The sequence below is a fragment of the Palaemon carinicauda genome, chromosome 33 (genome assembly GCF_036898095.1).
Source record: "Palaemon carinicauda isolate YSFRI2023 chromosome 33, ASM3689809v2, whole genome shotgun sequence".
Lineage (NCBI taxonomy): Eukaryota > Metazoa > Arthropoda > Malacostraca > Decapoda > Palaemonidae > Palaemon > Palaemon carinicauda.
In genome coordinates, this window is record NC_090757.1 from 80,395,585 (window position 1) to 80,409,128 (window position 13,544).

General features: G+C 39.3%; 1 protein-coding gene across 1 annotated transcript in view; it reads left to right on the forward strand.

Moving 5' to 3' along the window:
• The window catches only part of LOC137625999 (mitochondrial-processing peptidase subunit alpha), a 656,206-nt gene that overhangs the window by 372,711 nt on the left and 269,951 nt on the right, over nucleotides 1-13,544 (forward strand). Inside the window, exon 6 of the mRNA XM_068357083.1 lies at nucleotides 3,437-3,529. Within this exon, the coding sequence (XP_068213184.1) occupies nucleotides 3,437-3,529 (93 nt within the window). The remainder of the gene's footprint in view (nucleotides 1-3,436; nucleotides 3,530-13,544) is intronic.

Below are 13,544 nucleotides of genomic sequence, written 5' to 3' on the forward strand. Positions count from 1 at the left end.
AATAATGAGAAGCATGTCCGTGGCGTGCGAACGTAAAACAAAATTATTGGAATAGAAACGCCCGAAGGCGACCAGGCATACCAACCTAATGAGAATACGCTAACGTATATCGTGATAACTGTTAATGTAATAACAGGACATCAATATAATAAAATAACACGGGATACCCAGAAAGTTCATAACGAGAAACAATCAGTATGGAGGACTCATCGTAAAGCGTTAAGAACGACGAGAGAGAGAGATAGGAGGAGGCCGAGCGCCATGAAAGACCCACGCGGGGTCGGGAAATATAAAACTGTCATAATATAAGCAAAAAGGGGCAAGGCCCCCCTCCAAAATCTCAAAACTCATAGATTTGGTACTTAACTTAGATGGGGTGACGGTAGAGTCCAACATCTTGAGGTAAATCCAGATAAACCAACGAAATTCACACACCGAGGCAAAAAATGTACTGATAGCGCGTGCTATGAAAAAGGAGTGACATCACTGGCGTGGGATCGCTAGTAGTAGTAGGATGTTGAATGGCACCTCGCTGTTCGGGGATATTGACAGGAGATATCTAAATGGTGCGAGGCCTCTGGTTGTGATTTATTCACGCCCCAGTATTACACCAACACCTTATTAAGGTGAGCGAGCTGGGTTCAACCTAGCATTCCTATACAAATTTTTCTCTGGTAAATTCATTGCAGTTTTTACCTTAGCAATGATGTAAAAGGAGCTTTTCACTGGGCGGCACGGGTCGGAGCCCAGAAATGGATTATCACTGAATAGTTTACTTGTATTAACTGAAAAAGATGTCCTGTGTATTTGTCAGTAAGAGATGGGCTGTTCTGTTTTGCATAAGTGTGGTTTGAAAACGGCAGCCCGCGAGAGTATTTATCTTGGAACCACAATAGGTGATTTTTTATTTTATATGTTATATGGTTTTCTGTATCACAGATCTCTATTGCGAATGATCGAATTCGCATAGATAGAACCCGCAAATATCAAGGACTAAATATGTTCTTCGACCATTTTGCCTATTAAGAAATGTCCTAAATGAGAATTCCAGCAATGCCAAACTTATTAATGACTCTCTTAGTACCAAATTGGCTACAGATGGAGTGGTGCCCAGTCTTTCTTCTCCTCCCAATAGAAACCTTGAAAAAAATTGCGTACTCTTTCCGACCTGCTATGCCGTCCACACGCCAGGATCTTTCACGGTGCGACGGGATCCCTTCACCTTCACGTATGAAGGTTGTCCAGCATCTTTCAAAGAAGGCTTTTCATGAGAGACTGTGCAGCAGATGTCTGGATACCTTCACAGATCCTTTGCAGCCGTCTGCCAGGCCAAGTGGGCCATCTTCTGTGGTTGGTGTCGTGAGAGGGGTGTCTTCTCTTGGAGCCTCTGGTCTGTTAATCACTGAATTTTTGTTCTACCTCCACAGAGAAACTTAGCTCTTTCTCAGCAGTAAGAGGCAATGGCTCAGCCCTGAGCCAAGTCTGTAGACCAAAGGGAGTAGACATTTCTTTTTCAGAGGTAATTTCAATGCTCATACAAAGTCTTGAGCAGACCTGTCCCCCAGTTGAGGTGGGTCCAAGATCAGGGAACGTTGTTGTGTCTTATCTTGGAGCCTCTGTTCTGTTAATCACTGGATTTTTGTTCTACCTCCACAAAGAGAATCTTTGCTCTATTTCAGCAGTAAGAGGCAATGGCTCAGCCCTGAGCCAAGTCTCCGGACTAAAGGGAGTAGACATTTCTTTTTCAGAGGTAATTTCAAAAGTTTTGAGCAGACCTGTCCCCGAGTTGAGGTGAGTCCAAGAGCATGGAACATTGTAAAGATATTACGTTCTTTGAAGAGAGCACCCTGTAAACTGTTGAGACCGGCTTCTGACAGGGATCTTACGATTATCCTGCTCGCTTTCACTTCATCTAAATTAGTCAGTGAGCTCCATGATCTTTCGTTCAACATCATCCAGTCGGGGATGGAGGCAGGTCTTAATCTCTTCTGTTCCTGACTTCATGGGTAAAATTCAAAAGCAGTCGTTGCCTGATTCTAGGTTTTTATTTCAGAGCATGAACCTTAAAGGTGTAATCGATGATACTGATCAGCAACAAGTGTCCTGTAAGAGCACTGAGGTGCTATTGCAACCGGACGAAGATAGTTAAACCTCGCCTGCGACATCTTATGTGAGCATAGGAAGATCAAAAAAGATATTTAAGAACATAATTTTTTTTTTGACTGAGAGAGGTTATCTCTGGGACGTTTACTTCTTCCAAGGGAGGGATGTGTAAGAGCTCACAATGTGAGAGGGTTTGGTACCTCAGTAGCTTTTAAGAATAATTTCTTTTACGTGGGCTCTTCAGGAGGTGTTTGGAAGTGTCAAATGAAATTCACTGCTCACTATCTGCGGTATGTAACCCACAAGGTTACTGGACCTGTTGTAACTGCTCACCAGATGGTATAGCTGCCTTTGCTCTGGGATACAGCTTTGAAAGACCTCACCAGTTGGACCTGATTTGACAGTCAGATTAGCTCACTCAGCATGTAGCTATTTCTTGCTCAAGCTTGAAAGACACTTTTCCCCTACACACTTTACGAGGGGAAGTGTGTAGTAGCCAAGCAAACTCTTATTCTCAAAATGATCTACGAGTTACGACATCAACAAACCCATTTGTTTTGCCAGGTCTACGATACAGGAATCTGGCTCGAGAACAACATTTAGAAGGCGGGGCTGTAAACCCACCAGTATTTTCCTTTGGGTTCACAAGGTGTGTTTAATTTCTACAGCATCCCAGATGCTAAAATTTTGAGTTCCTAGGTTAAAGTTTTCAGCCAGTTGGAACGGGGACTTCCTCCCACCTAAGGATGAGTCTCCTAAGTATAGAATGATGGTTTGTATTCATGTAGGAACAAATCAAAAATTTTGAAAAGTAATTTTTTTTTTCCTAACTACAAGCCTGAGTCCTTTACTCAAACTCTCCACGAACACCAACCCCCGTGAAAGTCTCGGCTGCCATCAAATTGATTTGCCAATGAGCCGGGGGGGGGGGGGTGGCCTCCCCACTTCTGACTGGTAACTACCTGTCAATAATTTACACCTTGTCATGATTTTAACTGCTGTGTTCCAACTTTGCTGTTATCTATTATCCTAAGTAAAGGACTCTGATATAGTTAGGAAAAATAAATATTACTTTTAAAGATTTTTGATATTGAAGTCTGGTGCAGTATACATTTAGTAATGTTTCTACTTTATTAGTTGCTGTTTTGATTTGTATCATTTTATTTCTTACGCATGAGACTGAAAGTAACATTCCTTAATTGCATCTTACATTTTGCAAAAGGTATTAGTTATTGTTTGGAATTACAAAATGTATTATTAAAAAGCTCTCAGGGTGCAGAAAGAACATATTCAAAAGAAAGCTAATTATTTTCTCTCATTCCTCTCTAAACAGGTTTTAGATGCTCGGATGGCAGTGACCTTTGACCTTGAAGATCTCCAGTTGCGACCTGAAAAAGATACACTATTAATGGAAATGATACATGCTGTAAGTAAAAGTTATCAAGACTAAAGCTGATATTTTTATTAGGTTTTATGGTATAACTGATCATGCATGTATTGAAAAACCATAGTTGTATAAACGTGAGGATTTTTGTCAACCTTAGCAACAGGGGCGACTTTGTTTGTTGTGATCACCTGTACACTTAAGCTTTGGAGGACCATAAAATATTGCTTCTCACCAATGCACATGCTGTGGGATAGTCTCACAATAGAGTATTGTACTATACTTAATTTTCTAAAAGTTGTCCATTAACCCAGAACTCTTACACATTAGCCAAACATTCCCTAATACTTGAAGAAACACTTTCAGTATTGAAAATCTGCCAGTTATAATAGGGGAAATTCTGAAATATATTATAGCTATTGGCGATAAATGAAGGGAGCAAGTGAAAATCTTGCTTCATTTAGAAAGCCCTTGACATAATTTACGGCTTTATAGTTTTCATATTTTTGTTCAGTATTTCTTGTAGATTTTTTATTGCATTATCATTGACATTATAAGGAACATTGAATATATGAATACTATAGTGCAGTAGAACCTAGCAGCAATGGACACTGTTATTACGGACTTTGGATATACCAAACTAAATTCTGATCGCTAGAGTAGTATTCTGTTGGCAAAGGTCGGTTCCCAACCAACGAACACCATGTGATCCAAGAGACTGTTCTTAGGTCGAATTGTTTGTAAATCCTTCTGTACAAGTAGCCCTAGGGTTAAAGTTTGGCCTAGGGTATGCTTAACCTAACTCAGATCCTACGATTTTCTGAAGTCTACAAATAGTCCTCTTTCATATAAAATCAGTATCAGATTATTACATAAGATTTTTTACTTGCTTTATTACCTTACAATACTGTATATGTACTATAAAGTATGTTTTAAAAAAGAAACGTACAAGTGGTCGTACGAACACACTTCATTTGTAGTGTTTACATTTTAGATGAATATACAGAAGGTTTGTTTGTAGTTTCATTACCTAATTTTATACTAAAAACTTAAATTTATATTACACATTGTAGGCAAATATATAGTACATTGAGTTACTGTAAATATTAGATAAAGAAGACAAAATACTGTAACTTGTTTTCAAACATTTTCTTGTATGACGGAGATATGATGAAGAGAGACAAGTCAGCCAACAACTGGGATAATTCACCGTCATCGGATAACTTGGTGTCCTATTATAGAACATGCCAATTGTTGAATGATTTACTTGATATGCGCATGTAATATTTACCATCTAACCTCTATATGGTTTCTTGATAATAGCTACTTTCATTTCCATTGAAATGTCTTGCCCTTTTTTAACACTGATACCACTAGCACCTAGTACTAGTCTTGTGCTTCATTGTACTACCAGTTAATGTTACTGTAATTTATGGAAATAAAGCAAAAATAGCCGAGGTAATATGCAAAAATAGCCACTCTGATCACAATAGCAAACACAGTTGATTTTAGATAAAGCGAGTCTATGCTGCCTGGCCTGGGTGGCGGCGGCAGCATTGGGACCCAATTGGAATTGGCACTAATTTCACAATAATTCCACAGAGTTTACAAGTGTATTTTGGACTTGGAATAGTTTGCGTTCGTAAATCTGAAAGTTCGTAAAGTGGATGTTCGTACCCAAAGGAATATCTGTAAATAGTTCTGAGATCTTTATATTTATAGTATATACTCTATATTTATTTAAATATAGTAAAAATAATGGTTTCATTTCGTTCGGACACTAAATACAAACCGTCTACTATTTATAGAGATACAGTATTACATCTGTCAAAGCTGGTAGATGAGCCATAAGACTTTTAGCAAAGGTTAACCACCCACCCAATTGTTTGGGGGAGTGGGGGGAAAGCTCACTACCCCGCTTACTCACACACCTGGTTTATGTTACCTCTTTTACTTTTGGGTTGGTGGGGAATGGACATTGTCACTCTCCTCCAAAGTTGATTTACCATTTTTTACTCTGGCTTTTTTGTTCTTTTTCTCTTTTCAGTGTGATTGTTTTCTTCCTTGACCGTCCCTATGCAGATGTGTCCAAGACCTGAGGGCCGCTTCTGCGGACTCTTCCTTCAGGGGTGGAGCAAAGTCCGAGGTAGGTCTCTTCTGCAGGTGGACACCTCTTCCGTCCGCGGGTGAGGCCCTCGCCAAAAACCCGTTCCTGAGATATTCCAGGTGATATTGTCTCACCCCGCTGATGCCTCTCCTTTCAGAGGAATCTCGCCGCCACCGACGAGCTCCGCCCAAGGATCTTCGCTCTTCTTCGTCTAAGGAGCGTAGTCATCCCCGTCACCCTAGACGATCTCTTTCTATATCATCTAGGAGACGTCTCTTCAGTTCCTCCAAGGGCCAAGGATCTGCTTTCTTGCCTGTTGGACATTCGCCTTCAGTGCCTCGTCACTCTCCACCTGTTCGTCCCTCGTCTCCCTGTGACCGTCACTCGTCACCTTGTGAGCATCACTCTTCATCCTGTGATCGTCACCTTGTAACCATTATTTGTCACCATAACTTTTCTTCCCGTCACTCGCCAGCCGAAGATTGTCACCTGCAATCTCTCTGTCATACACTCGAGTCGTGTTTTAGCTTTGTGTTTCTCGCTTAGAATATCATTGAAAAGATATTAGTTAGTTTTATGGAGAAACCTAAGTGATAAGAAACAGTACACTATGTCTGCTCCTAACTATGTTTGCCTCATATGTAATAACATGGAGGGAGAATAGAAAAATGGATAGTATTTGAATGTAATAGACTCTACCATAAGAAATGTGTGCATATAGTGACAGCCATCAGTGAGAATGAATGGAATAACCTAGACTGGTCATGCCCACACTGCGTACGTGAAGCCAGACAAAACAAGTTAGTAATATCAAAATTAAAGGAAGATGTGAATGTGAGAGATCTGGCCCTGAATGAACAAGATGCGAAAATAGATGACTTGGAAAACAAACTTGCGGACCTTAGCGCAGATGCAGCAAATTCCCCCCAGACCACCGACCTCAAAGAGAAAGTTGACATTCTTGCCATGAATATGGAATCAATTAAAACAGCACTTCAAACGTTGATAGACCCAAAACCGGAGAAACCGACATTTGCTGACAAAGTTAAGGAAAAAATCTGTTGATAATTAAATCAACTAATACAACAACCAAAGTTACTGAAAGAAAACGTGAGGTTGAACAAGCACTTAAAGACATTCCTATACTTAACACGAGGTTAACTACGAATGGAAATGTTGTTGTAAACTTATGATCAGAGAAGAAGTGGCAAACAAAATTCAGACCATGGTGGCTGACACTGAAATGAAAAAAATCGGAAAACTAAAGCCAAAAATAATGATATGCAATGTATACAGTGATGGAGATGATGTAGTAAATGCTTTGATTCAAAGAAATCGCTGCCTGGACCAAATCCAAAATATAGAAGAGAAGATAAGTGTAGTCCTGAAGAAAAATGCGTTGGTGGGGGTGTGGAACCACCCACTATGTGCTGAAATGCGATCCTGAAGTTCGGAGGGCTATTCATGATAATGGGGACAAAGTTTCGTTACGATGGGGTATCTATAACATACGTGATAGGTACCACGTGATCACCTGCTACCACTGTCAGAGGTATGGACATTTTGGAAAAGATTGCAAGTCTAAGAATGAAGGTAAAGTCTGTGGGAAATGTTCAGGGAGAGACTCCACCAAGGAGTGTAATTCGGAAGTGTCAAAGTGTATAAACTGAACATACTGTAGTTAAACAGACCAAGTGATCACACAGTAAATTCTAGAGACTGCAAAGCTTATGACTTGGAATTGAAAAGACTAGCGTAAAATACTGATCATGGTTACTAGGGATGTGATAAACTGTGGCTATGTAAATATACAGTCTGAGGTAATAAGACTGTTCAAATTTGAGAATTGGTAAACGAGAAATATTTGCATATGCTAGCATTATCTGAAACATAGTTAAATAACTTGGATAAGGCAAAGATCACTGAAATGACGCCCCCCCCCCCATATCCCTTCTTTCACATACCGAGAGAAGGTAGGTCTGGTGGGAGGTCGGACTCTTTATTCATAAAAGTTACTCGTATCTCAAAACGTTAAAAAGAATTATTGTAACAAGCTTTGAATATATAGAAATGAAATTTACGCCAAAATAACAGAAGAATATCCTTTGTAACAATCTACAAACCACCTAGAACAAACACTATCATTGTTTTTTTAAGAATTCGGTGCTCTCATTGAGATGATTATCATGGAGAAAAACAAATTAGTCATCTGTGGAGGCTTCAATTTTTGGATGAATGACGCATCAAATCCTGACGCTCTGGCATTTAGTGATTTACTAGAATCATATCGACCAGTGAATAATATTGACTGTACAACTACTTTAACTGGGCATAGTTCTAAGTTCTTAGTTCTAAGTGATGACATGAATAATATTTTATCTGATATAAAAGTCGAAGAGAAATGTACTATCTCCCCAGTACACAAACTTATTACGTTTAGTCTACTTCTACAGAAATATGCATTAGGTAAAGAAAATAAACTTTAGACATAAATAAAATTTTTCTCCTACTGTATTTATTGAAGAAGTTACAAGGAAAATAAATGATGCTATCAACATTCCCAGTGATCATGACGATCAACGTCTGTTAGGAGCTAAGTGTTCAAACTGTCTTATGACCGCTTATAATAAAGTGAGTAAAAGTGAATATGATACCATGTGCTCACCAATGGAAAAGACTATAACTGTAAAAGACCAATCTCCTTGGTTTGATGGAGAGACTTTGGTAAAAAAGAGGGAAAAAAGATGTAAAGAAAGAAAGTGGAATAGGTTGAAAACTGAAAGTACTTAGGTAGAATTCAAAACTGCTGTGAGTCAATATAACTACCTTCTAAGAAGGAAAAAAGTGAATGCTATAAGAGAAAAATCCTCGAAGCAGCAACAGACATAAATAAGTTATATCGTCTCCTGAATGATATAATGGGAAATGTAAAAGAAAAGAAGCTACCTGACGGATACAGTGACCAGGAACTAGCAAATGATTTTCTAGTATTCTTTAAGAACAAAATTTAAAATGTAACCAGGTCATTTGTAAATACTCAACATCAGATTAATAATACACCAAGCACACATACAAAATTAATACAATTTAACAACATAACACAAGATGACATCACCAGAGTTATCAAGAGAGCAAAGAAAACAAACTGTGCGATCGATCCTATGCCAACATCTGAAGTAATTGGAGAGAGAGACTTTTCTAATCTAGCCGAAATAATAATGAGAATAGCAAATGCAAGCATTGATGAATGTAAGTTTCCTAAATCTGAGAAAATGGCTATAGTCACACCAGTTCTGAAAAATGCACTGGACTTCTAGGAATTAAGCTCATATAGACCTATTTCAAATTATCCTTTGCCTGAAAAGTGCTTGAATATGTAATTCTTGAATAACTTTTCAGTCACCAAGAAGAAATAGAAGCTTTGCCTGACAACCAACCTGCTTACAGAAAACTATACTCTACAGAGACAGCCATCTGCTCTGTTGTAAATGATATGCTAGAAATGATGGAGGAAAATAAATGTAGTATTTTAATACTGCTCGATCTCAGTGCTGCTTTTGATACAGTTGTGCATGAACTGCTACTAAATGATCTACGGTCCATCGGCGTTGAATACCTAAAAGATTACTTAGTTGGTAGAAATTACTGTGTACAAATTGGAAACTCTTATTCATCATATGAACCCTTAAACAGAGGGGTACCCCAGGGCAGAGTACTTGGCCCAATTTTATTCTGCATCTATAATATTGGTCTATCGAAAATGCTACAAAGGCATGGCATGAAGTTCAAACTATATATGGAAGAGGGAGTGTACTTGGCCCAATTTTATTCTGCATCTATAATATTGGTCTCTCGAAAATGCTACAAAGGCATGGCGTGAAGTTCAAACTATTTATGGAAGAGAGACAATTTTACTTCTCCATAAATGATATACATGACACTACTGAAACACTAAGCCGAATCCTTGATAGTGTTAGAGAATGGATGACATTTAAACAACTAAAATTAAATGAGGATAAATCTAAATTCATGGTGGTGGGTAAGAGAAACAGCGTGAGAAACTTGGGTGTATTCAAATGAACACAAATAATGACTTGGTGCTGATATCTAGTAAAGTTAGAGATCTAGGTGTATTTCTTGACTGTAACCTGTCTCTAAATGCCCAAATAAATATAATTAAAACTGCTGGTTATCATGTAATAAATATTGCGTTTATAAAAAGTACCTAGACAAAAATTCTGTTAAGAAACTCTGATAAACTGTGTTATTACCAGGATTGACTACTGCAACTCTATTACAATTTACCAAAAGTGAAACTTGAGAAATTACAAAACATAATAAACAGAGGAGCAAGACTGATAAAAGGTGTCCCGCCTAGGGAATGGATCACCCCTATACTAATCGATTTACACTGGCTGCCGATTCAAGCGAGAATTGAATTTAAAATATGTACAATAACCCACAAAGTTATCAGAACCGGGTGTCCAAAATACTTAAGAGAATTGTTACATATTGCGCAGCCAACAAATCGTGCCGACACGAGAATAGTTACAGATGGGTTCAAACTGTTGGAACCTAGATATATGTCTACTTTAGGCTCTAGAGTCTTTAAATATGCAGCCCCAAGACTAATGATAAGGTCCCACAAAACATTCGAATGATTGAAGACATTAAGGCTTTCAAGAGGTAACTGAAGACTTTCTTATTCAAAAAATCATACTACAGTGATTATTTAACAGTAAATGAACAATACATCATCTGAAACAATAAATACTCTGAACGAACAAGGTAAAACGACAGTGGAAGTCCTGTAGAGAGTAGGGTTCTCCTGCTGTATGGGACCGGAAAAGCAGCCATCAAAGTAAAGTAAGTAAAGTTAGTGTGTGCTCATCACTCGCCACCTTCTCAGGACTCTATGTTGACTCGTTCGCCAGCCTTGTGGTGTTCGTCAGTCTCTTGTCACTCTCAAGTTGCTCGTCGTTCACCTGACTTCTTGGTGTTCACCAACTCGTCATTCGCCAGCTCATTGCAGTTCATCAGCACCTCGGTGTTCACCTGACTTCTTGGCATTCACCAACTCTTCGTTCGCCAGCTCATTGCAGTTCGTCAGTACCTCGGCGTTCACCCAACTCATCGTTTGCCAGCTCCTTGTCATTTGCCTAGACCTTCACCATCACCTCGACGCCTTACAGCCTGGAAGCCCTTATCACCAGCGCTGACTCGTCACTCGCCAACTAATGATTACAGGTCAACTCGTGATCATCACTTACCAATTCGTGATCGTCGCTCTCCTTTCAGGCCAGATCGGGATCATCCCTCACAGTTCATGATTGTGTTACAAGGATCTCATCTCTTTTTCAGGACAATCGACCATCGCGTGATCGACGCAGAGAGGACACCTGTCATCCTCCTTATGAGAGCTCACCTCTCTCGTCGGCGATCTCTGCTCTATCAATATCCATGCAGGTATAATCCTGAACCTTCATGTCCTAGGCAGACTCGTTCCCCCAGGTCCAAACAAGTTCCTTCCATTTCAGGTCTCACCAGAGCCTCCCTGCCTAGTAGAGTTTTCGTTCCCACGGGGACCATCACCTTTCAAAGGATCTCCAGCATGATGGATGCCCGGTCTCATTCCCTTTCAAAAGGGAATCCATCCAGAAACCTTATACCTTGAAGACATAATGCTCATTCAAGCCTGAGCTAGAAGCCATGCCAGTGCCACTTGTACCAGGTAAGAGATCTAACACTCCTCCTTTTCAAGCTCCCAGACTGAGAACCATAGAAGTCATTCTCCATCATCCAGCCTTCCAAAGGAGCTTCTGGTTGGCACAGCTTCCATGCAGCTAACACACACCTAGGATTCCTCGGAAGAAGTCAGTTCTCCCTAGTTCAGCCTTCCCTCCTGTCTGACCCAAGGTGGAGGCCCGTAACATTGTTAATATTAAAGTAGGTAATGTGAGTATTAAGGGTGCTCTGTCTGATGGGGCACCTAAAGATTTGGATGTCTACAGACCAGCAAACTGGATTGATAAAGATATAAAGGTAGATATGCCATCCCAAAGAAAGGCAAGACCACCAATGGCTTCTTGCTCAGTCTACAGGAGGTACTGAAAATTATTTCAAGATCTGCAAATCTCTTCAGAGGAAGGTAGGAACGATCGCACCTGGAGATATATCTCGATTCGGTAAGAAAAGTTACTTGATAAAGGCCAATTCACACACAGTCTGTTATATTGTCCAATTTGAAGATGGTAAATGATAATATAAAGTTGGACATCAAACCCCATCTGAACTTTAGCTATGGAAGGGGAGTGGTTTTCAATAGGGATCTATATGAATTTACGGAAGAGGAGGTATTAGCTATATGTCCACTATCGGTGTGGAAAGTACATAAAGTACCAGGAACATCAATGATTGTTCTTACTTTCCAGGATGCTGATGTACCTTTCCACATAGATATAGAAAATGAAAGGATTAGAGTTCAACCTTTTAGGCAGAAGCCACTGCAATGTTTTATTTGCTTTAGATTTGGGCATCCTTCCAAAGTTTGCAACAATAATAAAATTTGCAATACTTGCTCCAATCCTTACCATGGAGAATGTACACTTGAGGCTAGGTGCTTAAACTGCAACTCTAATCATAAATCTAACGATAGGAGCTGCCAGTTTTATAAGTGTGGAAGAGGCTGCCCTCAATAAATCAATTATTGAACATGTAAATGTGGGGCATGCCAAGAGATTATTAAATAAATCTAATACCTATGCAAAGACATTAAAAACAGGAGAAAAAGTTCCTCGAGAATCATCTCACCCACCTACTACTGTAAGTAGTTCTCAAAAATGGAATTCACCATCTACTGATAAAGTGCTGCATAACAAGACAAGAATATCTCCTCCTAAAGATTTATCATTGAGTATAAACAAAAAGACTGCCCACCACTATCAAACCTTTGTCCCCCATTACAAAGGATAGAACTAACCTCTCCCAGGCCATATCCGTGCGTAATTTAATGGAGATTCCACCTGAAACCAAGTTATCAGGTGTACCTGTAGTGGGGAAGGTACAAAAACCTGGTAGCTCACAACCTATTAATCGTAAAAGAGAGAGACCTCCATCTCTCTCACCCCCTTCCATAAGAAATATTGAGTTATGACATCAAATAAATATGATGTTTTGTCTGTTGATGTTTCTGATCAACCAGAAGAAAATTTTAATGAATCGGAAATTCAAGTTGAGGTCCACCATCCCCTTCAACAATTAGATCAAAAGGAAAAAGTGAAAATAATAAACACAAAACACAATTTATCAACACTCTCTCTAATAAAACCTCCGGGAAGTAGTGTTAAATCAAATATTACTAATGGGAAGACTTCATCCAAAAGTTCTTCCCAAAAATAAACCATAGTTCTTTCCTCCATTTTGCAATGGAATTGTCAGGGTTTAAGGGCCAAATATGAAGAACTTTAGCTCCTAATTCATGAACTTTCCCCCATAATTCTATGTCTACAGGAAAGTAAGCTTAATGCTAACACTTCGAGTCCTCTAGAGTATGTTAGCTATAGAACACCATATAATCAACAAGCAGGAAGCCATGGCAGAAGTCTCATATATGTTCGTCGAGATGTTTCCCATATACCCTTATATTCGTACACCCCTACAGGCAGTGGTTGTACAAATTGATATAGGGAGAAAGTATACAATATGCTCTCTGTACTTTCCTCCAAATGATAATATTTTATATGATGATTTAGTAGAAGTGATTCAACAACTCCCTCAACCTTTTCTCTTACTGGGAGATATGAATGGTAGACATCCTTTATGGGGTGATGTTTTGGCAAACACAAAGGGCAATATTATCTCATCAAGTGTGTAAAATGAGGATGTCGGACTCCTTAATACAGGAAACTCCATGCACTTCCATGTTCAGTCAGGTACCTTGTCATGCATTGA